Here is a 25,686-nt window from a genome sequence, read left to right as displayed (position 1 = left end):
TTGCTATAAAATAATACATTAAATGTTGGCATCTCAATAGGTAGGGTTAGTCTGTACTGTATATCCCAAAATAGCTTGTCAATGGCATTTGTATATGAATGATTCAGTATACTGTAGTATATCAGAAGATTTTCATGAAAATTAGAAAAACCAACTCCAGAATAAAGTTGGTCAATATTTTTAAGGGCAGTATTTTCACTGTAAATTTTCTTGGTAAAAAATACTTTGCTGGTGAATACAAAACAGCTTTCTGTTTTAACTGTTCTCAGAAATAACAGTCTTGGGATTCAAACAGTATGAAATATATTAATAAAAATCAGCTGCACAAAACTTCAAATTGTTGTGTTAAAAGGTAGATTAAAAATGGCCTACATGTGTTTATAAATTCCCAAAGATACCCAACTCTTACTGAAAGAGAATAAAAATGTTAACAGTCTATGGATTGCCAGGAAACACAAAACATTGTCAACAACTAAGCCCACAAAACGGTTTGATCGTATCCACATTGCTTCCCTTATAGTGGTGATGGTCTTTTGTGCCACTAGAGGTAGGTAATTTTATTCTCAGACATAAATTTGTGGTCATATTCAACCATGTTTCATTTGTGTATGGTTTTTTTTGCCCCCCTAAAGGAAGCTTTGTATCATTTCAATGACCCAGACTATATATATGCTTCTTTGTTAGCAGAGTTGCTCTGCTGGGCTTGTTCAGGTCCGTTTTCAGGATGAGTAATGTCTTCACTTGGCTGAATCATTACCTGGATTCGCTACAGGAGAGAGAGAGAGAGAGAGAGAGAGAGAGAGAGAGAGAGAATCATTTCGTTGTTATTAATTTGAATGGCTTCCCTTACATTAAATTTATATTCCAGTTCTGTAGTTGTCATTCATGAAAGGTGCAATTGGAAGGAAGGAAGGAAGGAAGGAAGGAAGGAAGGAAGGAAGGAGGCCACAGTTCCTGAACAACTTTCCAATGTTTGCTATCAATAGTTTTGGGGACAATAACAGTTTTTAGATCAGTAAATAGTAAGCTAACAGTGAATCCTGCCTAATCAAAATGTTTGTCCTATTCTCAGTCCATGCACTGTGTAACAACTGAGTTTTGCAGACAGCCTACTTTATTACTTCATTCTGGTCCATCACCCAAGCACTGCCTTCTTGGGCCAATGATTGGCCAATTTGAATTCCTGTGGGTGGTGGGCTATCCCAGCCTCCTTTGTGGCCAGCCGGGGAAATTACCTAACAGGCCAGGCTATGATGGAGAGGCCCTTTTCTCCATGGAGCCGAGATCCTTCCACAATGGGTCACCGCCACCACCCAGAGACTGAGTAAGTGGCCATTCTCAGTTGATGCACTGTGTAACAGCTGAGATTCTATACAAAGATTTGAGTTGAGATGTTGGTGAAGCCTGCTGGGCTACGGTCTTCACTGACATTAGTTCTAAGCAGCATAACCAATGACCAGAGATTGTGGAAGTTGGGAGGAAACAGGACAAAGAGAAATGAAAGTGGGACTGAGGAAACTGAGAAGGCCACTCATTCAGCTAAAACTCATCTTTACAGTCACAAAGTAGGAAAATCATTTAGTCATGTGTTTACTTGCAAAGGAGAAAGGAAGGTGAGAACCTGAGTAATCCTGTCACTTTTTTAATGGCAACTAGTGCATAATTCCTATGCTGCAATATACGGGAACCTTAGCTGCCTATCTCATTTAAATGTTTTATAGTCCACCCTTCAGCTAGCAAGTTCTCTAGGGGCTCGCTATCATATTGATATACAGTAGATATAGAGATATGTGCCATTGCTACTGATTTACATTTGGACAAATCATAAGAAAAGACTGACCCAGGGATAATTTACTGTAGCAAAGAGGTATACTTTGATATTGTAAATGAGAATGCTACAGCAGCTTGTGCTTGCTGAAACTGGCATCTTGCCAAGTGTAGGCAGAGTTCTAAAGACATAATTTACCTGTTTCAAGGAGCCTTTTAATGTAAGGAACATGTATGCCATGTAGCCTGGAATCAGCACCATAGATGATAGAGCCATAAACCAGCCAACGCCTTGGCCCCATGCCGGGAATACGTAATCGCCCAAAGTGAGAGGAGTCATTTGCACGGCACTGAAGATAAATACACCCTGGGGAAATAAAAGCATTTAAAAAGTCAGCTATGGTTTGTTGTAGTGCTGCTGCTGCTTTTGCAGGTAGTTCTTTGCTTGGATAGGAAAAATTAAAGTGAAAAGTTATTTCCCTTTTAAAAATTCCAGACCTCTTCCATTTTACCTATCCAATTTCTGATGGTATTGTTATGGGTTTGGGGTAAGGGTGGGGAAGTAGATTGTGTACAAAGACCCTTCTAACCCCTGGATCCAGCAAGTGTTAAAATATAAGCCATTGAGGTGATAGCCTGGCCGATGAACCATTAAGGGAAACAAAGGAAAGGGGCAAATGGGTGGGACCCCTTGCCCAGCTTGCGGCTAGTTTGAAAAACAAAAGGTCACAGTAGAGAGTTGAGTTATGTAAGCCAGAAGCTGGGAGAAAAAAGAAGCGAGCTGGAGAGACAGTCAGAAAAATGTTTGATGTCTATTTGAGCCTAAGGCTGTGGCTGTGGGAGAAACAAGACCCTTTCGGGGTGTTAATGCTGTGAACCCCTCCATTGCAGGCTCAGGTTGTATATCATATTTCATAAAGACACCACAGTCTTTGCTGTGCCTCATTTCCAAAAGGAAAGATGAACCCTGTGTAAATGCTTGGGATCCCTGGAATCTCACACCGCTCAGAGATAGGGATGGCACACACCTGGAGAGAGCCCCTGTGGGTATTACTATGCAACACTATGGGTATTAGGTATTTTCAGACATTTAGTTACCTTCCCCTCATCGCATATAAGATTTATAGGAATTACAGTATACTGAATTTGTCCCTCATAGACAAAGGAGTAATTTCTGCATACTCAGGAGATTCTCTGGAATGCACAACTTTTGTATAAAACAATGCAATGCAAAGATTCAGTATCCATCCCGCCCACCAGGAGCCACAACATGTTGGCGACAGTTGGAGAAAGGGTTGTGGAGGAAATTGGAGCAGGGGGTAGGGGAGAGACAGGAAGAGGAGGAGTTTGGATTTGATATCCCGCTTTTCACTACCTGAAGGAGTCTCAAAGCGGCTAACATTCTCCTTTCCCTTCCTCCCCCACAACAAACACTCTGTGAGGTGAGTGGGGCTGAGAGACTTCAGAGAAGTGTGACTAGCCCAAGGTCACCCAGCAGCTGCATGGGGAGGAGTGGAGACACGAACCCGGTTCACCAGATTACGAGTCTACCGCTCTTAACCACTACACCACACTGGCTCCTTAAGGTTTCCTTAAGCTCCTAGAAGTTTAAAGAATCTTGAAGGTGGGGTTCTTAGCAGTGGTGATTAAGGTGAGGGAGCTGAAAATCTCCTTTCTCTGCACTGTGTATGGAGTTTTCAGATGGAAGGAAAGAACAAGCTTCCTTTTCCCTTTCTCTAAATAACATCCCCCCATCTGCTGGATGCATAGCCCTTTAGTGTTATATAGCAACAGAGGAAGGCTTCAGAAGAATGAGTGAAGATGGTGCCCTTTTTACTTTCTTTCCTCCAAGTCCTTCCACCCTGCCAGCTAATTTGTATTATTATTATTATTATTATTATTATTATTATTATTATTATTATTATTATTATTATTATTATTATTATTATTCCTTGCTTAATTCTGTGGCAATGTGAGTGTTATGTGCAAATGCATTAGTTCCAAAATGCTGGTTCAGGACTGGATGTTTATGGAAGCCAGCCCAGAGCTCATTGGTATCCTAGTGTTGTGAGATGGGGATGTGAGCATTTCTCATTAATTTATTCCTACACCACTGTGATTCCTCATAGGCCCCCAACTTGTTGCATCTGTTTCCAAGAGCCCTGCAAGATTTGGCTTGTAAACTCTAACTGCATGTTAAACCATCTGACCTGTCTTGTAACTGAATTGGCGAATAGCCCTAAACAGTGTGGCATGCATTTTGATATGCAAAAGGATATTTTGAACCATATATATTTATAAATTTTGAAATCATACGGTTTCATAGATTTTTAATTTTCTCATGTTGCTTCTCCTTTCAAACATTTTATTTTTCATGTACAGAATAATACAAACATTTATACTGAAGTTTGAACCTGTTTTACATGGTTTTCTTTTTGCTTCTCAGTATCATAAAGTGATATGTGCGTTCACCACTATGACCAGTGCTCTAGCCCTTTGCTAGAAAGAGCCCAAAGCTATTTTTTGCTAGTGGAATCAGCTAAGAAAGACAAAAGTAGAAAGTTTCTGGAAAGAAGAAAATAGAAGATGGCAGCTTTTATATTAGATTATCATCACCTGTGCACTAAAAATAAACACTGGATTCTCTAAAATAATGTGTCTCGGGGCGAGTCGGCAGTTGTTATGGTCCTTCCATTAACTATTGGAAATTAGAATTTCATTAAGTATACTTTAATTAAGATTATTTTAGTTACTATTTCTCTAGAAGGCATAGAAGTAGACCAAAGTATTTAGAGAACAGATAAAAACACATCTTACATTGTAGCCTTGAAAGACGTTTGTGAATATTTTGCTTGAATTGTAAGTTCTATAAATTATTGTACATTATTATATCAAAATAAAGCACAAATGTGTGTGCGCATAATCAAACGGCCAAGTGTAGTTGCAGCGTTTACAGCCTTGCTGGACATCCTTTTTACTGTGCATTCTTGATTATTTGTGCTCATTTGAACTTTAATTTTTTTAAAAAATTTGCATTAATTGCATTTAACATCTTTAACTTTATATGGTAATATTTTTGTTTCTTACTGCCACAATGATTGGAGTAAAGAATGACCAGCAGAGCTTCCACCAGATGCAGGGCCTATATCCAACCATCTCCTGGATGTTGTCGTAAAATCTGTTTACACCTAAACAAACAAACAAACAAACAAACAAATTGTTAGTTAGTTGAAACCAATAATTAATGGCTAGGAGAGCGAAAAGCTTTTAAATGTATCAGAGAGTCTTGCCAGATAACCTGCCAAACCCATTAACAATCCACTACTTGTGGTTCTACAGAACTGGTGGCTCCAAAAAGGCCTTGAAGCCAGGGACTAGCCTAGCTGCAGGGAAATAATCAGACCTAAGTAGGGGAGGTTTTAGCACTGGAGAAATGGAGCCCACAGCCTATGGGGAAGGGAGGAAATGAACAACAATCCAAACAACAGCCAATACATCATTAGTTCTGGTTACAAGGAGTACATGTGTCATGAGAAAGCTGTTTCCCCCATGATTCAAAATTATAGGTTGAGTGCAGGGAAACTGTAACTTCCCAGGAACAGGACCATTAGCAGTAGGCACTGTTATCAGATTTGCATTCCTTATGCAGAAACAATGCACAGAGGAAGAAAAATGCCCATCCTCTAAGGGAAAAGCCTAGATTCTAGCATGTGAATTTGAAGTAATTTATGCTTAGATTTATATAATCGATAATCTACAGTAAGATACTTCAACAATGAAGAAAATAAATCAGAGAAGTCAACAAAAAAGTCATTAAAATGCAAGAGATTTATTAAAGTCTTATAGGGTTGGTGTGAAAAAGCTCATTTGAAAGCATTAAGTTGAGGAGCTGCAATACGTGTGTATAGGAACTCTGGATCTGAGGGGCATCCCACAGAATCTCGACTAATATATTGCCTCTTTGTAGCATAATCTGCAATCTATTATTATTATTTGGGTTGCAATTTGTGTGCACAGCTCAACTGCATCAATAAGATTAAAGCGTGTACAGGACTGCAACCATGGTTCTAGTTAATCCTAAATATATAGGTATTATGTAGTTATTCATTTATAATCTGGAAAATGTATTTTTCTTTGTTAGTTTGATTGCATCTTCAAATTCTGTTAACTTCCTGGATGGAAAATTATTCCTTTCCCCCCACTTTGCATAGGTGAAACATTTTTGATCCACAAAATAATGGTAAAATGGGAATCTAACCTTCACTAAACGTTTTGTGCATATGATTTCACTCTATTGGTCTTTTTCTAGTCCTTATACCCTTTCTAGGCATGGAAATTTCCTGACTGCTTTACATGGTGGAAAACATTTTCTAAAGCCTTTTGCCAGCTAGCACATCTATGGAGATTGGAAATACCGGTACCATGTGGAATGTGCTTACATTGATATTTTAAGCACCTATTGGACAGTGCCAGTAACATCACAAATGACAAGCCATCATTTTGTTGATAATTAAAAAGTTTTCAAGTATTTAATAATTTGTACATTTATAAAGTGATACTGCTTTTCATAAGCAATGCAGTGCTCATAAAACGTTTAAAACAAATCAAATCAAGGGAAAGTTCTTCCATAGCACCATATATGAATGGTAGTACTTTGACGAGTGCCAGAGTTCTTACAGTTCTTGCTTACTTTTTCCAAAAATGCTTAAATTCCAATTGAAAACATTAACATGCTATCAAACAACCCTGATTCTCTCCTCCCTCCTAAGTGCAATATACATACAGTGAGACGGCACATCTCCCTCGCTTAAACAGTTCGGATGGCCTCAAATTACCTCTAGGTATGGCATTACTTTGTTAAGATAAATGTGGCAATTATAGAAAATAATTTCAGTTTTAAGTACACATAACATTTTAAATAATTACTTCGTTTCATCTGGGGGCTGCTTTACAAAAATTTTACATTCTTTTGGCTTGGTTTCATAAATTTCAAAATACTATAGCATCACATACCATAGCACCAGGATATGGAGATACACTCAAAGAACACAAGAAACAAGAGACTCATTCCACTTGCAGAATAATAGTCGAAAAGCTTGAACACATACAGTCCACCCTGCAATATATAAAATGTGTATATATAATTTTTTTGAAAAAGTTCGTCACACTTCTGAGATTTCCTTTCCTGTTTTGTTTAACTTTCCTATTCCAGTTCTGTTTTTATTATTTGGAAAGATTCTCTAGGTTTATAAGTATTCATTGATCACTTACCCTGGATAACTGTGACCTTTGGACCATACAACTGCAAATAATCAGTGAATTGCCCAACTATGCATCAGTATCAATTAATATGGTGTGTAATATTTTTATTTTGTAAACAGCCCTGTGATCCACAGATGAAGGGTGGTATAGGGATAATTCCATATTTATTGATAAGAGTAAATAGTTGAGCTAGAGGATTTGTCACGTGGAAGATGAAGCAAGTTTTTGTTCTCCAGCTCCAGAGGGTAGGACCTGAACCAATGGAGTCAAGTTACAAGAAAGGAGATTCCAACTTAACATCAGGAAGAATATTCTGATGGTAAGAGCTGTTCGACAGTGGAATGAACTCCCTTGTAAGGTTGGTGGACTCTCCTTCCTTGGAGGTTTTTAAGCAGAGGTTGGGTGACCATCTCTCGGGGATGCTTTAATTGAGATTCCTGCATTGCAGGGGGTTGGGTTAGCTGCAATTTTACAATTCTGTAATTCAAAGCAGACACACAATTGGATAGGGAAGGAATAATAAATACGTCGATGTCTTGCTCTTGTACAAAGATAGATTCCATAAGTATACCATTGTTGTATTTGTTTTAAATGTTGCCATGGCTTTTGGCATTACTTACATTCCATACTATATAAAACACTGTTCCTAAATGCAGCAATGCCATTGGCTGATGATAACCAAGCCTTTATGTGCCTTTTCTATCCAAGGGTATCTAAGAGTTACCAAAACAAGACGGAATCCTCAGTGGTTGTAAATCAATTTAATAGAACAAGCTGAAGGTTTTAAGAGTAGCATTAAGCCTGACAACATGCCAGTAAATATAGGTATTATGCTCATATGCATTATACTAATCTCAAATCCTTAGAGGATATTGACATTTGAAGGTTTAGGAAAAGCTGAAATCTCTCCTGTCTCCCCAGCTTCTTAAATTCATAGGCAATCCACAGAGGACTCGTATTTCATAATTCTGTTTAGTAGAAAATGCGACCTCAGCAAATTAGAGACAAGAAGTTCCCAATATAGTATTTACCTGAGTAATATTGGACAGTCCTATCAGATAGGAAACGACACACACACCAGCAATAAAAATTTCTCTCCGAGTGCGTAACAGTTTTGGAAATTCATCCACTAGTGCTGTTATGAATCCTTCAACAGTACAGAACTGAAAGTGGAATGAGAGGTTACACACAAACCAAACCAGCAACATTAGATTGAGCTAAAGCAACATCCAGCTTTATCCTATCTCTTCTCCAATTTCTCTTCTCTCAAACTGTTCTGCTGTGATGCAGTCAAGATACATCTGGAACAGGGCAAACCGATATGCCCAGTTCTGATAAACTTTGATTAGACTAATGTTGACTCATTTCATGAGTTGTGGTGCAGCTTCTGCAATCATGTTAAAGCACAGGTGGGTTATTTATAGGGCAACATTTCTGCACCTATTAAAATATACTGGAAATTAAAAATAGGAAACTCATGCTTTTTAAAATCTGGCATAATGTGGGACAGGTTGTCTGGACTAATCATAATTAAGCTAACTTGTTCCTGCTGAGAATCTAGACCTCAGTTTAGAAACATAATAGTCAAACTGACTTAGACCCTTTTGTGCATTTTGATGCACATGCAGAGCTCGTGTACATGCTTAAAGTGATATACATGTTTCTTCTTAGGGCCATAGTAAACTTTTTTTCCCCAATACGCAAATATTACTTTTGCTGCACTACCAAAAGAACTACTAAGCGCATGACATTCTCCCCTCAAGCTATGAGTGTTTACATGCCTGGTGCACATTTCTGACAGCCACTGGGAAGAGTGTTAAGACACAGTGGTGAATGTTTTAACATACTATAGATTAACTAAGGATAATATGAGACAAGGAGCCATTTTTGGTAGTATCTGTGTTGTGACAGTAGAGTGGAACTATTTCATATTATACTACAGATGAAGAAGTTGAAGAGGTTAAAGAAAAATAAAACAAGGAAGCCCAAAAGCTCTTAGACACAGGCCTAGTTTTGGGGGAAAATATATTAGGCTACATTTTATATTTCAGTAGCCTAAAGCTCAACTTAGTTAAGGCTATGTTTGACTCAATTAAATTAATAGCAGTTTCTTCAAAATGAATTTGCTGATTTTCTTTTATAAAAGAACTTTAGGTTTCATGAAAGAATGAACAGAATAAGGACTCTTCATTATTTCAATCCCATTATGAAATAGCTTTTGCTTTTGCTAATGTACTATGTATGTACTTTCGCCAAAAGTTAAAGTAAGGTGCACTATGAAAAATAAGGTTTGTTCACATGTATGTACATACATCCCACTGTGTTTGTTTATGTGTGTGCTTGTTTGGTGAGTTGGTGAGTAAAGGGGATTTACAGTTCTATATTTTATATTCTGCCCCAGTGATGCAGGTCAGCTCTAAGGCCACCCATTGAATTTCATGGCTGAACTGTCAGTTAAATGAAATTGAGCCTCCCCCATTCAAAATGCAACAGCTCTGGGTTCATTGGTTCAATGCTAATAAAGGTCTTCATGTCAGCCTTGTATAAACAAAATGGCATTCTAAATTATTTTAATATTTACTATACAAAAGTGTGGGAATCTTGTTTGCTGGGAGCTGTAGCAATAGGGCACAGGGGCTCCACTTTGTGAATTGCCCAGGCAGAAGTAAAGTGGCCTATCATTGGCGCTGGCACATGGTCATCCTGACAACATGCTTGCATCCCCTCCAAAAGCTTATTCCAGAGTGAACTGGAGAAGTGGAAACACTTGGTCGTGGACCCAAAGATGGTAGCTGAGCTTCCACTAGTAAAGAAGCTGCCTCTGCTGATGTCAATAATAGCCTGGCTTGAGGGAACATCCATGTAATGGGCCCAGTACCTGAACTACTAATAGGGAGGAGTGAGGACTCTGTAGACCATTGGAACTGATGCTGATGCTGTGGTGAGTACCTTCCCTTCTTGCATAGGACATTGGGGAAGAGAACCCAGGGCACTCAAGGGATGTAGCCAAACCAGGAATGTGTCCTCTGAGGAAACAGTAAATGGGGGACATGGGGGTCAAACCTTCACAATGTTTGGCAAGAGCAATATCCTGAAAGTAGTCAGAGTGAGGAAATTTATGCTACTGTAAAGGCATCATCTCATGAGACAGGATAATAATTGGCTGCCCAGTTTAAGAAAATAGGCACAATTGTTTGGGGACCTAAATTATATTGAAAGTGAGTTGTACACACACACACAAAAACACCTCAAAAATTCACAAAAGCTAGAATTAAACATTTTAGGAAAACGTTTTGTGAGGCATTTCTAATGCATAGTTTAGCGTGCTTCTGCCAAATCTCCTTTGACACAAGGAGTGGAGAACCTTCAGTCCTGCTCTCAGTGACTGAGAAAAAGATCAGCAAAGGCTGCTGCATTCATGAACCAAGGGCACTTATAGGGACCAAGACAATGGGGAGGCTCACTTTATGGGATTCCATATTCTAAGCCACAATGCACAGACATATTTTAAAGAAAATTTTAATTTACAAATATTTGTATTGCAGCCCTGTCATCGCTGAGAACACAAGAATAGAAAGCAGCTTCTTCATTTGTCTTCTTAGAGCACAAAGGAACTTTGTGGCCTGTCCTTTGCCCTCTTCCTGCACTAAAATAAACACTCAGTGTGATTAATAGACTTAAGTATGTTTGCTTTTCCTGATTTTTACAGGTTTGACTCTGTTGTGGATACATTTTCCCTCAGATAACATTTAAAAATAAAAATTAAGTTCTAGACTATGATGTGTGCATATTCATTGGTACAACTATTGGCATCAGGGGTTTTGACACTCCCCACCTTATCTTCCATTTTGACCTTGTCAGTGAAATGAAGCTCCCTAGAACCTAATAGGCTGGACCTTGTTGATATTGCTGCCTTCAGAAGAAAATTCTGTGCTCATGAATTTAAGCAAGGGAGAATTTTCACAGATACAACTTTCACCCCTGAAGCTCTATAATGGGAAACCTACAGTTTTCTTTTCTGTCTGGTAACTTTGTGCACTTGTTGCAATTCAGAGTCTGCCCTCCTCCATTGAAACCACAGAGTTCCCTTAAATAAACAGTAGGTTCTATTCTGCCTAGCTGCTAATACTATTTTAATGTACTGGCTATCAATTCTTATCTAGTTCATTAAAGATAGGTATTCATCATTCCAATACCAGCTGAAACTACATCATATCCTATTTATAACTAAAACAGCTCTTTGTGCAATTTGTTGCCATGCATATGGCATTATCAGTAGTTTCCCCATGCCTCTTGGGTTTGTTCTGTGCAATGCAAGTAGAAGCTCAGCTCCTACTGATTATCCAAATATGTTCAGAATTACATATCTGTTTATTGATGTCTTCAGGATAGGTGTTGGGCCACATTTTGAACGAAATCCATTATGCTAGCTTATTGTCTCAAGTCACATCTTGTCAATTTGACTGAGATTTGTCAAGGCACTTCTCCATGTGCCCCTGCCATCAGAGGTAACATGGGTGGTGACAAGAGAGACATTGGCTGTGGTGTCCCATCTCCGGTACACCTTCTCCAAAGAAACTTATCTGATTTAATGCTTTAGAAACCAGGCAAATTTTAAAAATTCTAGGCATATTATTTTAACATTTTGTTTATTTAAATACTTGTTAAAGTTCTGCAAGCTACTGTTTTATTAGTTGGGTTCTTTTGTATTGTTTTATTGTCTGTAAACTACCCTGGAATCAGTGGACGAAAGGTGGCATACAAATTTAAATAGTCACCCATTATAGAAACTGTTCACTAGTGTTAATGCCCCAGTTCAGCCATAGGCCTCATTCTGACATAATGAGCCTTGGACCTGTGTGCTCTTCTCCCTTTTCTCCTCTGCATCTATTACCAGGAGACCAGAAGTCTTTACTTTCTTTTTAAACTAACTTGTTCAGTATTATGCTTGAAACTCAAGAAATGGGCTGATCTTAATTATTATTATTTTTTTAGAGAGAGAGAGAGAAAGAAGCCAGCTTCGAACTGCGGTTCATGAAGTTGGCTGGTATCAGTGAAGACTGATACAGAGATACAGATAGCATTGATATAAACATATAATGAACTGTTGGACATTTGTCTTCAGTAATAGCATTTTTAAAAACAACAATAACACTTTGTTTTACCTGACTGTCAATTCCAAGCATAAGCAACATGGAGAAGAACAGTATTGCCCACAAAGGTGAGACAGGAAGTTGTGTTACTGCTTCTGGATAGGCTAAAAATGCAAGCCCAGGACCTGGTAATGGGGGAAATGTATTTATTGTCACTTACCATTAATGCAATATCTAGCAGCTCAATTTATTAATTATAAACTAATTTAGTCATTTTACTACTAATATCTCATTTCATACTACTGTATAATAAGAAAGCTGGAAAAACTGAGACAGATATGAAACGGAGATTAGAAAGTGTAGGTTTAAATATGCACATGAATATATCTCTCTGTATATCTATGGATATAGAAACAATTATATTTTTGTGAAAAACAATTACAATATGTTTTTCTTTATACACAATAGCTTCTGCACTCTTAAAGCATTATGAAGTTATCTCGTATAAATATATGAAGCTGCTATGTTGTATTTCTGACAAGTAACTGTGCTGGCAGTTACTTGTTTATGCATTTCTACATTGATTCTTGAACCCTTGGCATGAGGTGTGTTGCTCACTAGGCTTGCAGACAGTTCTCAGATTACTTTGGGGGTAATGGCTACCGATCTCATAAGCGTATTAGTGCCTCGTTTATGCAAGTGAATGCCGCTCTATTTTCCTAGACAACCATTAGGACTAATGAACTTTTGGGGGGTGTTCTCTCAAGTGCAGATTCCCCAATTATAGTGTAACTTGTCTTCCCTGCTATCTACTGAAACAATTAGACACTGCAACTGGTAAGAGGTTGCACACCTGATTTTGCAACTTCTTCAATAGGACGTTTGGTGACATGAGCCATGAATCCAACAATGGAGAAGATAACAAAACCAGCAAACATGCTTGTGCAAGAATTTATGCAGCACACTATGATGGAATCCCTGAAAAAAGAGACAGAGAGAGAAGAGGGTAGTAATACTGTCCAAAGTCAGGATTTCAAGCAACATTCCTGTTGACAGGGCAAATTGTTTAAGGCTTATGATACTGGATTATAACTCTGTATATGTAGGATTAATTTTTTAAATACAAAAATGATCAGTGTACTCTAGCTAGTTTTCTTCATTTGACAAAGAAGCCTTTCGTTGGTCTGTCTCTTATTAAGCACTGTGTCTGTTTCGCAGGGGAAAGTACTAATTCACATTACCCTGATATGAGGTGGCTGAATGAATTTTGCTCGGGAATATTGGGACATGCAAAGGTAGCCATACTGCCCTAGACATCCCAGTTCCCAAGAGCCTGCAAAGAGGGGAAGTGTGATATTCTGACATTAAAAGTGGGGCTCTGCAGCAATATGTTGCAGCACCTAACAAAAGTGCTCTTGTTCAGAGTTTGAGCAATTATAGGGCTGTTCAGGACTCACGGAAAGAAGGAAAGATGTCAGAATGAGGGGGGAGAGGAAAAGAGATACTTTAAATCTATCTTATTCACCCGAATTCTCTCCCTGCTATGCTATATAATGCTAAAAGTTGCCAGATCCATCTGAATTGCTTTATTGTTACATAGCTTAGTCATCTTCTCATATAGATGCTGGGAGTTGGAAGCAGATCAATTTAGAGTCTCAATAAGACATTTCTTCATATTCCTCCCTAACCCCAAATGAAGCATAGGTCTTGGTGGAAGCCACACTGAATGTAGGTCCTTGCAGAGAACCTTTAAAAAAAAATTGTAGAAACCACTACTAATATTTTTGAGTGGTTCCATTTTGCTGCCAAAACTGATAGGGAACAAACCATCCAAATGAAGCATTAGAGGGAAAGATGTTGCCCACTTTGCATCTCATGCAGATCTCTCCTTGAACAATACAGCTGCTCCTCCAGTATGGGAGGAATCTGGAAACACCATGTGCTCTGTGTGCAGTAGGAGAGAATCATTCCCTCTCAGCTTCTGAGGGATTATGTTTGTGCCCTGTGAATTGTATCAAATATTCCCTATCTGCAGTATCTAGGAATCTAGGCTACTAAAGAATGGTAACTGCTTTACCTGTAAACATTGTTGTTGAAAGGGTTGTAACTTCCAAGAGCAATCAATGAGCCAAGACCCAGACCATAGGAGAAAAAGATCTGTGTGGCAGCATCCAGCCATACCTAGTCATAAAGGACAGAGACAGGTCCACATAGCTATGATTGGTAGTTTATATATAGTTACAAACAGATGATAATAGACAATGAATGTGTAATGACAATATGAGCAATACTACTACAAATGGCCCAGAAATCAGTACAACCAGTGCTAGTGCAACAGGGCTTCTTCCATGCCTCTCCCAGAGCTGCTCTGGTGGGACAGGAGAAATCTCAGAACACCACATGAGGGGAAGCAGAGGGGTTTCCATTTCATCTGGCACGCAGAAACACTTGCTTCAATAGAATGATCAGAAGAGTGCAACACTTGAACTCCTCCCCATAGGATTATTAGGTTACCAGGCCTGAATGCTTACCTCAGAGTCAGAGAGCTTCTCAAACTTAGGAGTTACATAGAATAAAATGCCTTCTCTTGCTCCAGGTAATGTTACTCCGCGGAAGAACAAGATAATCAACATGACGTATGGATATGTGGCAGAGAAGTACACTACCTGAAACAAAGAATGGGGTGCATAGCGTTAGAAGCAATGAGTTTAACACTGAGGTTTAAGAAATACAGGGGAAATAAATGTGGTGATGCTGTACACATCTGAATCTAAGACTAGGGGTGGGAAGTTCAGGCCTAGGGACCTAGTGCCGTCCTCCGGACTTTCATACTGGGCCCTCACGACTCTTCCTAGGCCACACCCCCATCCCAGCAACTCCACTTGTAAGCCCTGCTTTGCACCCTCGTTGAGTGTTTTTGCCTGGCTGCAATACTTACTGCTTGCCTGGATGGAGGACAGAGGAGGTGTGCAACAGTGTGTGTAGAAACTAGCTTACTGAGAGAAGGTGAAATTCATATTAGTTGCTCTGCCTACTTTTGCCTCTGGCCTCACCCACAATTAGCATGTGGCCACCCCCCCCCAAAAAGGTTACTAAGAAGGAAATGTGGCCCTCAAACTGAAAAAGTTTCCACTGCCCCCCATCTGAGACAGATGCTCTGCTCTTTCTTCTTTCATGTTAAGCGTAGGGCTACAGAATCCCCTCCTTGCTAGACATGCCCATGCTTGGTCCTCTTGTACGGCTTGCCGCCCTCCACCTTTTATAGTTAAGTCTGCAACAGACCAGCACCACTATCCTTCTAGTAATTTACAGGGGTACCCAAAGAGTTTTTAAAAGGGCATTAACATTCATATCTCATGGAAGGCTGTATCAGCAAGACTAGTCTATTTCAAAGCTTTAGAATTCTATGCTGACTCTGATTACAATGCACAGGCTTTTAGAACATACTTACCTTTCCTGTCCAGCCTACCCCCTTCCAGATGCAGAAATACACTAAAACCCAGGCAATTGCTAGAGTAATTGCTAATGGCCAACGGATCTGGCCTGGTTTTTCCAATCCATCTGTCATTTGGTGCATGTTACGTCTAAAATCAAAGAGGAAATATATAAATTTCTTGAACTTAGCTGACCTTATACATCTAGTAAGAAATTAACTGAACATATTCATTGGGATGAGGAAAAGATTTTTCTCAACTTACTCCCAGAATTCCAAAACAGCACTTGTCATGTTGGTGGTATTTGCTATACTATAATTTGAGAAACAGTGGTCTGTGTTCCAGGGGTTGTTACAGTGTCTCCATGGAAGATTCTAATTAAAAAGGCAAGGATAAAGAATGGGGAGAGAAGAATAAAAACATCAGTGTTTGTAAAGTCATCTTAAGAGATAGCAGCTAGTATATCATGCTTGCTTAGAAATGATAGCCAATGTTAAAACTAAGCTGGTTTCAATTTTTCAGGGCATTAAGCTTCCACAGGGTTCATGCCTGTCAAGAATTATATTCTGTTGTAACTTTTGTCTCTTAAATGTTCTTGACTTACATTATTATATATGTATGCTTCTGAAGACACATAGTACATAATTGGACATGAAGAGTGGTATTTATCTAATCCTTTCCCAGCATTTCTGATTTACTCTTCACAATTAGGAAGAACTAAACATGCTTTATTTTTCTTTTTTTAAACTGAAACAAAAAAAAATAATAACTTCAGTTGAGTGTTTCTTTTCCTACCAGCATTTTCTCTCAGACCCATTTCATACGTTATTCTGGTGAAGGCTGCCAAAAAGAGTTTGGGCCTTGCTCTACCACTTTACGGGTCCATTAGGAATGTGTTGGTTGTGAATTCCCAGGCAAGTGCATCCTGAAACAATTAGATTGCAGGTCTCTGTAGGAATTCTGCACCACAACAAATTTGTGTGAGGTTGCCCGAGGCCTGACTTTAACACACTTTATAACAGCAGGTGCTAGCCTGCTAGCCACCTGGAGCCACTAGAAAGCACAACTCACACCACTTGCATTGAAGATGGGGGCCAGAAAAAGCCCCTTAGGGCTGATAGGATGTGATTATGTGCCATCCATCCCAGGGACTTCGTATAAAAAATGTATGGCTGCCCCTATGAACCCATGGAGGAAGCCATCAATCATGTACTGTCAATCCCAGGGACAGTTCTGGCCAAATTTTCAATGGCTATGGCAGCAGCTGTGCTTTTTAGCTGCTGCAGACAGCTAGTGCCTGTTTAAAAAAGAAAGAGAGAGAAAATGTGTTAAAGCCAGCACTCGTGGCACTTTTTATTGTAAAAATATTAAATCTGTGCAGGGGGAAATGCACACAGATACTGGATAGAATACATGTATTAGTGAACACATGCAAAAGACAAATTAACCAGAACAAGACCGACACACCCATTCCTGCTGCCCATGCAGCTGGGGTATGGCTGTACTGGACCTATGCAGAGGTTTTAAAACAGGGGTTGTGTGAAATCTAAATGGAACCCCAGCCAGCCATCTGGCTGCTGCATTTTTGGACCAATTGAAATTTCCAAGTCATCTTCAAAGGCAGTCACATATAGAGTTCTTTGTAATAATCCAGTTTGAAAATTACCAGAACCTGCTGCTGACTGTATGTTACCAGAGATATAAAAAGTCGATCCCAGGTGGTGCTCATTACAAGGAGACTGAATTAAAAGAAGGACTCAATTCTGAACTGGATCTCAATTGTTTCATTTAATTTTTGACTTTTTTTACCTTCTGTTTGTTATATTGTATTGTGCCTTTAAATCTAATTTACTTTAATTCAGTCTCCTTGTAATGCAGTCAGCAGCAGTGGTTACATAACTTTATGACCACTGCTCCATAGAAAGTGTTGTTATTCATTTTCATTCTTCAAATAGATGGGGTATGTACCTTTGGTCTTATTTTACATTATTTTGACATCAGAGTTGAAGTATATAGTTTGTAATGTTTTGAGTCTATGTAGTTACCATGTATATGCAGGTCATCGTTTCAAAAATTCTCTTGTAGTTTATGAAGCATTTTTGTATCCTCTGCTGCGCTGAAGAAGATTCCCGCGAAACAGTTGGTATATCCGGAATCACTGTCGGCAGCGTTGGACGCCATAACAAAGCTTTACAGCTTGGCTTACCAGATAAGCATCTGATATATTGCTTCATCCAGAAACTTATATTGCTTCTAAAGATTTTCAGAGACTTATAGACTTTTGTTCATTTGGTTCTAGGTTTACAAGAGAACCTTATAAGTGTATATATTTGTTCATATTGTACTGTGTTATGTATAGAATTTATAAAGAGTTGTAGTGCTATCATATTATAATTGGTCATCGTGTGTTGCTTTGGTTATCATTGACCATCATTCGGTAGGCAGGGTGGTGTGGTTGGTTATATGTGAACATGCCCTAAAGTTTTAAAATAGTTGTATTCCACCTCAAGGTTGATGTGAGAGACAGTAAACAAATAGTTAAAAATAAATATATGGACCTGTGGAATAGAGGAAGGCCACTGCTATATGAACTTCTGGCTGCCTCTGAAAATTAAAGTTATATATTATGCCAGTACTGTATGTTGCCATGATGCGTTTTATGGACCAAAACATTATAATACCTGTTGGAATAATAGCATCTCAAAATGCTATGGGTGGAACTTTCAGTGGTCAAGGAACCAGTATGACTTCCTAGTAACGCTATTAGGTCCTAATCTATGTCCATACACAACTGTTGTCCTCCAGTTTTCAAGTTCATCCAATTTAAATCATTTCCCCCCTATCACCAGGGCTTATTTGTAGCCAGAACTTGCCGGAACTCAGTTCTGCCACCTGTCAGGTGGGCACCATTGCTATTCTAAGAGAATGAGGGAGGTGTTCATGGTGAGTTCTGGCACCTCTTTTTCTAGAAAAATAGAACTGTATATCACCTTATTTCTTTCTGAAAATATACATGTTTTTAAGAAGCTGTCATTTAGCCAGAATTATACAAAGTATATTTTAATAACTACTTAGACTACAATAATAAACAAATATATTAAACAGCTTAAGCGGGTTCCGGTCATTGCAGCATGATTCATAGAAAGAAGTGGATGTGGCAATAATAGTAAGAAATAAATCCTTTTAAAGGTGAGTTTCTGAAGTAACTTAGGAGCTATCAATCATTCAATTTATTTTATATAACCAAAGACCTTCACAATGAACAACAGATGGCAAAAGTGAAACGTACTTCTAAAATCACACAACAAATCCTATAAAAGTCTACAGTGTGGAAGTCTACACCATAAAAATTTACAGCATAACATTTTTAGGATTACAATGCATTAACATAACTGGAGCGAAACGTCTTAGCTGCCAGAGCAAATTTGGCTAGAATGGTTAAAGGAATGTTGTCTGAAAGACAACTCACATTGGCTTGTATTCATGGACCATATAATTCTCAGGGAAGGTTTTCTCTTTATGTTGTATCTGTACTTGTTTCTTGTCATGCTGACAAATTAGTGTGTATACATGCCTTTCCATGCTCTCCCTGTTGCCGCTGTAAGATTGGGATGGGGGAAGAAGGCAAGCTGGTTACCCTGGCAGGTGACAAGGGACCATTGATGTAGGGAGGTGAGTTGCCAAGGCACAGCACAGAAGCCAGCAGAACAAAGCCTTTCTCAACTCTCTTCTTGCTGTACTCAAAACTTGTCACCCCTCCCGTCTTTCCCCACTAGCTCTACTCAAACTTTTGTCAATACCATCATTTGCCCTCTCAGTATTTCTCCATCCCTGCTTTACTTTCCCTCTTCCATTTCTCAAAGGAGTCCTCAAATATTGTATTACTCCTGGCACCATGTGCTGTCTTCTACATGAAATTCCAGATTCAATGTAGTAACTGTAATTTAATAGCAAGCTAACACCCATATACAGTGGTACCTCGGGTTACAGATGCTTCAGGTTACAGATTCCGCTAACCCAGAAATAGTACCTTGGGTTAAGAACTTTGCTTCAGGATGAGAACAGAAATCGCACGGTGGCGGTGCAGCGGCAGTGGGAGGCCCCATTAGCTAAAGTGGTACCTCAGGTTAAGAACAGTTTCAAGTTAAGAATGGACCTCCGAAACGAATTAAGTTCTTAACCCGAGTTACCACTGTATGTATAACATTCACCACTGGACCTTCTATAATGGAACAAGCTGACAGGCTTGCTCTTAAGAGTCTATTCATCTTAAATATACAATAATAACTGCAAATGTAGGAGGGCTGCAGAATAGAAGAGAAGAAGAGGCATGGAAATGCGGTGGTGACTGTGCAAGGGGAGTTGAAGAAAGGAGGGAGGAGGGGAAAGGTTTGAAGATGAAAATGGGGGAGTGCAAAGGTGGCTTAAAAAAAGTGTAGGAGGCATGGGAATGGGGGGTTAAAGAATGGGAGGGATCGTGGCTTCATAACTGGTCTGAAAGTGAAAAGGATTCTTAGTAGCAACAATGTGTTAGAGGAGGAAGATGCGGGAGGTTTACTATAGGGATCCATGTGCAACAGAAAGGAGTAGCTGAAATGATTTGTTTATTAGGTAGACAATTCAGCAAGTAAAGTAACTCGTGAAGAAGTTGGTGGGGGATTGATGAGAGGAGTGAGCGGGGGGGGGGGGAAACTCCCCTATGTAAATAAAAAATGATATTTATTATTATTATTATTATTATTATTATTATTATTATTATTATTATTATTATTATTTTAAAGTAGGTCAGCTAATCAAGCTGGTCTGTAATGAGGGTTTTTTTAAACATGAGAAGAAAGATCACTTACTGTGGTGAAAGAGTTGTATAAGTAATATATGGCCCAGGAAATAATCACAATGTAGTAAATATTAAGCCAGAAGGACAGGACAGCAGCAGCTAATCCCACACCTATAGGGAGAAAAGCATATCAGAGCATATCAGGACTCATATTCTTAGCAGTAGAGTTTCAGAATGTAACAATAATAAGTACATTTGGAGGGATTTAAACCTAAATAAGACAAAATTGCTATGTGTTTTTGCGCACTTATACTAAGATGGATGGCGGCTAACAGATTGAGGTTGAATCCTGACAAGACAGAAGTACTGTTTTGGGGGGACAGGAAGCGGGCAGGTGTGGAGGACTCCCTGGTTCTGAATGGGGTAACTGTGCCCCTGAAGGACCAGGTGCACAGCCTGGGAGTCATTTTGGACTCACAGCTGTCCATGGAGGCGCAGGTTAATTCTGTGTCCAGGCCAGCTGTCTACCAGCTCCATCTGGTACGCAGACTGAGACCCCACCTGCCCGCGGACTGTCTATGTGGGGCTACCTTTGAAGGTGACCCGGAAACTACAACTAATCCAGAGTGTGGCAGCTAGACTGGTGATTGGGAGCGGTTGCCGAGACCACATAACACTGGTCTTGAAAGACCTACATTAGCTCCCAGTACATATCCGAGCACAATTCAAAGTGTTGGTGCTGACCTTTAAAGCCCTAAACGGCCTCGGCCCAGTATACCTGAAGGAGCATCTCCACCCCCATCCTTCTGCCTGGACACTGAGGTCCAGTGCCGAGGGCCTTCTGGTGGTTCCCTCGCTGTGAGAAGCAAAGGGAACCAGGGAAAGTGCATCTTTACAAAGCAGTGTTCTGTTGCCAAATGAAATAAGGGTTCTGAATGTTTAGCCAACCTACAGCTGGAAAACAATATTCTGAGAAATTGAGACTGAGGATAATACATTGCCACACTGGCCATAGTCAAAAGATGCGTATGGAAAGAAAAATAGGATGAAGGGTGGAGATGCCTGGATTAAATTCCAGGAGTACCTGGTTATTCTGTCTGTCTTTCTGATATAGACAGAGTTTACACTGGCTTGTTGTAAAAGTGCAATTTCAGAGTTATGTAAACACTTTAATATTTCTTTTGCAATAAATGTTTATGGTTTGGTGCATCGTTTAATATACTTAAATAACTTTGAACTAGAAAAAGTGGGGCAGTATTAAATTGATCAAAGAATGACCTGAATGTTAACACCTACTGTGGTATTAATAGCAATGTATTTAACTCAACACTGTACCTTTGAACATTGGAGCAAGCTTCCAAACTCCAAGACCTCCTATGGATGTGTATTGCCCAAGTGAACATTCCAAAAGAAACAGGGGAACTCCAGCAAAAATTAAAGTAAGGAAATATGGAATCAGGAATGCTCCTGAAAGGATACAAAAAGTGAGCAATTATACTGAAAACCAACATATGTATCAAGAATTAAGCAAGAATTCAACATTCATTTTTCCTTTAAATGCAGCAGCAGAAGGCATTGCTCTAATCGTATGCATGGTTAGGGATGTGCTTTGCTGTTTTGCAGTGTGAGCTGAGTCACATGCTACAAAGAAATGCTTGCAGATGAGTTTCTGCCTTGTTGTTTTCGATAGGAGCAGTCTTTACCAGCAGCTAATCCCAACAGGAGGGTCTTGCTTTGTGTCACAGAAAAGAATGAGCTACTCTTGCTACTGAACACCCTGACCTAACCTTGACCTGGCTGCAGAACCTAGCCTTTTGGTGCCATACTTAGTCTGGAAGAGATGGCTTTCCTGTTAAAGGCAAAAGCAGATGTTCTCATAGTAAACAAGGCATATCCTTTTTCTAAAACCTAGCTGCTGTGGCTGCTGCCAAGTATAATAGTATATCATGGTGGCACTCTGAATGGGGCAAGGCAAAGGATAATCAGAGCGGTCCCAGTGAGCCTCTTTGCTCTCCTCCGAATGGATAATAGGGAAAGTGTTCTGCTGCCTTCCAAAACAACCAGATTGGAACTCAAAATACATATATTGTCATCCTTCACTGAAGTGATCTCCGATCATGGCCAAGGAACGCAGTGTGCAAATGCAGTGGTACCTCGGGTTACAGACGCTTCAGATTACAGACTCCGCTAACCCAGAAATAGTACCTTGGGTTAAGAACTTTGCTTCAGGATGAGAACAGAAATCACGTGGCGGCAGCGGGAGGCCCCATTAGCTAAAGTGGTACCTCAGGTTAAGAACAATTTCAGGTTAAGAACAGACCTCCAGAACGAATTAAGTTCTTAACCCGAGGTACCACTGTAGTGAAATCTGTTTAGCATGCCCTTCCAAAAAGCATTATCATGCAATTTGAAGACCTGTGTTAAGAACTTCAGCCTGCTCTCCCTTCTCTTCTCTGCTGCTTGTCTTGTAAGATTAACAGGAAGTAGTGGATTCTGATCAAAAATATTTAGCACTTAATTACATAAACTGAAATAAGTACCTCCTCCATTTTTTCCACAAAGGTATGGAAACCGCCAAACATTTCCTAAGCCAATCGCATAACCAACACAGGACATAAGAAAGTCAAATCTCCCCTTCCAGGTGTCTCTTTCTGGAATATCTCCTTTTTTCTTCTGCACCTTGACCACCAGTGTCTTAGGCTTGTCATTGGTGATTGAGGCATCGCTGAGTTCTGTGGAGATTTGTCCGTCAGCTACTTTTGTTCCATTTGTTGCCATGTCTCTAGGTTTAGATGGAGAGGCTCTCGCAGCTGGACGAGAAATGTCAGCACCAGTCCACGTGGACAGCAGCTTTGCGGCTGTTGACTACCCAAACAAAGCTTGATGGGGTTGTTAGAATAACAATGGAGGTGATGCTTGAGTGTGTTAAAATCCAAACAGGTATCTTGTAATAGGTGTCCGTATTGATCTGCAAAACAAGACCAGGAGACTTTTTAAATTGGGCCTTACACACAAATGATCACAGTTAAATTCAAACCCTTTCAGTAACTTGAATGTATTTTCAGATTGTGCCCTTGATCACAATCAGCCACGAAAGTGTACTTTTTATCCAAATATAGGAGTCCTTCTTGGAATGAGTGGGAGTTTAACTCATGACATTTGTCAACACCCAACAATTCACAAAACAAATGATGCGCGGATAAATGCACAACATTATGTTTTTCAAAATTACACTCAGGTTGTTGTTTTTTAAGTTATCAGGAAAAAACACACGAGGAAGTAGCAATCATAAAATGAAGATGAAAGGCAGAAGCCCTGTGAGTGAGGGGCTCCCAGGTTTGGGAAATAAACCAGTTGCCTGTTTTTGATGGGGTTGCTCCCTTCCTGAAGGAGCATGTACATAGCTTGGGAGGTAGACATATCCTCAGTGGTCAGGAAGGCTTCCTTCCAGCATTGGCTGGTAATCCAACTATGGCTGTTTCTGGGCAGGGAGAGTTTGGCCACAGTTTGGCTGCGGGCCTTAGTAACCTCTAGATGGGACTACTGTTGTGTGCTCTACATGGACCTACCCTTGAGGCTGGTTCAGAAATTACAGATTGTGCTGAATGCTGCACCCTGAAATAGCTCTGCATCAGCATATTACTGGAAACTGCAATGGCAGCGTAGTGGCACTGATTTTATTGAAATTAGATGGAGACCTACAATTCTGATGTTTTGTCATCTGTTGAAAACATTTTAGTTTCTCAAATGTTTTTAGATAATTCATTCTGTTTATTGTTAGTCATTCGGTTCTAGTTACAATTTTTATCAATGGTTAATATACTTTTTTAGTGCCCACCACCACCATCACAATATCTTTCTTATGAATTAGGTGGTTTAACCATATAAACAAAAAATAAAACAAATATTTGATAAATCAAATAAATAAACAATAAAACCTTTAATCTTTTCTCAGAGGTTGGGGTTTTAAAGGGTTAGCAAATCATTGCACTTTATGGACTGTTTAAGGCATTTAAACATAGGAAGCTGTCTTATATTGAGTCAGAACTTTGACCTATTTAGATCAGTATTTTCTACTATGAATGGCAGTGCCTCAATAGGATTTAAATCGAGTCTTTCTTGGGCCTACCTGAAGATGCCATGGACTGAGCTTGGGATCCTTTGCATGCAGAACTTGTGCTTTGCCACTGAACTATGACTGTTCTCCTTGTGGGGTTGTGGGAACCGCTCACTGGAAAGCTGCTCCCATGCCACTAGGACACCATTCAGGTGTGTCTCAAGTACCTGAATGCTTGGTTCAATTATTTTGCTCTGCAAATTGGTCATAATGCTATTCTTACTTGAACAGCATAAGAAACAAAGGGAAACTGTTTTAGGATTCAGGTGTAACTTTGCACCTTAACTTGCATGTTCCCTTGATTGTTGCTGGATTTCTTTGAAGAAAAACAAACAGGCAACATGTATGCCAACAAGTATACTTTATGGTTAAGATAATACAATATTGTTTAACGGCATTAATAATTGCTTTTGCAGTACACATTTCAGGTAAATGAACCAAGACAAGGCAGAGAGAACCATCATAATCATAAGCTAAAATGATCACAAATGTTGTGATCATTTCAGTTAGTGGTTTATAATGATCACATTATTTTTATGATACCTTTGCCACACTACTAATGGAATCATAGGATCGTTGAGTTGGAAGGGAGCCCAAGCGTCATCTAGTCCAAGCTCATACAATGCAGGGATCTCAACTAAAGCATCCCTGGGTGATGGCCATCTAATGTCTGCTTAGAAACCTCCATCGAAGGAGAGTTCACCACCTCCCAAGGTATTTTACTTTGTTGCCCTTTCAAATAACTCCCATGAAACCCCCCCCACCAAATATTTATATTTTACAATGGGCTGCACAGTAGCTGCCTATGCTTATAGCAATGAAACTAAAACTTTTAAAAATAGAACACAGACCCATAGGATAGTATCCAACTAAGCTCTACTCAAAGTAGACCTGTTGGACTTAATAGACATAAGTTAGTTCTGTCCATTAATTTCAATGGGTCTACTCTGACTGGACCAGCATTGGATCTAACCCATGCATTTCAACTTTCATTATTTGAAAGAACTAGAAGATAAAATGAATATTGAATCATATATATACACACACACACACACACACACACACACATATTCAAGATGGGTGTGCGGACGCGAAGGCCTTGCTCCGTAACCACTTGACCAGTTGCCTTCAAATCTGGACACACACAACATTCCTTGGCCATATGGGAAGGTTCTTAGGTACCTAGATTGCAAAAATACCACACCTTTCCCAGGTAAATCCATGAATATGTGCAAA

General features: G+C 39.5%; 1 protein-coding gene across 1 annotated transcript in view; it reads right to left on the bottom strand.

Moving 5' to 3' along the window:
- Positions 1 to 612: 612 nt before the first annotated feature.
- Positions 613 to 25,686, bottom strand: part of SLC6A1 (solute carrier family 6 member 1) — a 72,538-nt gene continuing 47,464 nt past the window's right edge. Inside the window, exons 2-15 of the mRNA XM_033140773.1 lie at positions 22,874 to 23,301; positions 21,669 to 21,800; positions 20,404 to 20,504; positions 15,821 to 15,930; positions 15,574 to 15,706; positions 14,654 to 14,788; positions 14,200 to 14,303; positions 12,976 to 13,100; positions 12,195 to 12,307; positions 8,061 to 8,192; positions 6,781 to 6,883; positions 4,855 to 4,955; positions 1,967 to 2,134; positions 613 to 766 (exon numbers count right to left, since the gene is read on the bottom strand). Coding sequence (XP_032996664.1) covers positions 662 to 766; positions 1,967 to 2,134; positions 4,855 to 4,955; positions 6,781 to 6,883; positions 8,061 to 8,192; positions 12,195 to 12,307; positions 12,976 to 13,100; positions 14,200 to 14,303; positions 14,654 to 14,788; positions 15,574 to 15,706; positions 15,821 to 15,930; positions 20,404 to 20,504; positions 21,669 to 21,800; positions 22,874 to 23,111 — 1,800 coding nt within the window. The 5' untranslated portion in view covers positions 23,112 to 23,301 and the 3' untranslated portion in view covers positions 613 to 661. The remainder of the gene's footprint in view (positions 767 to 1,966; positions 2,135 to 4,854; positions 4,956 to 6,780; positions 6,884 to 8,060; positions 8,193 to 12,194; positions 12,308 to 12,975; positions 13,101 to 14,199; positions 14,304 to 14,653; positions 14,789 to 15,573; positions 15,707 to 15,820; positions 15,931 to 20,403; positions 20,505 to 21,668; positions 21,801 to 22,873; positions 23,302 to 25,686) is intronic.

The sequence above is a fragment of the Lacerta agilis genome, chromosome 2 (assembly GCF_009819535.1).
Source record: "Lacerta agilis isolate rLacAgi1 chromosome 2, rLacAgi1.pri, whole genome shotgun sequence".
Classification (NCBI taxonomy): Eukaryota; Metazoa; Chordata; class Lepidosauria; order Squamata; family Lacertidae; genus Lacerta; species Lacerta agilis.
This window is presented reverse-complemented; position numbering and strand designations above follow the sequence as displayed.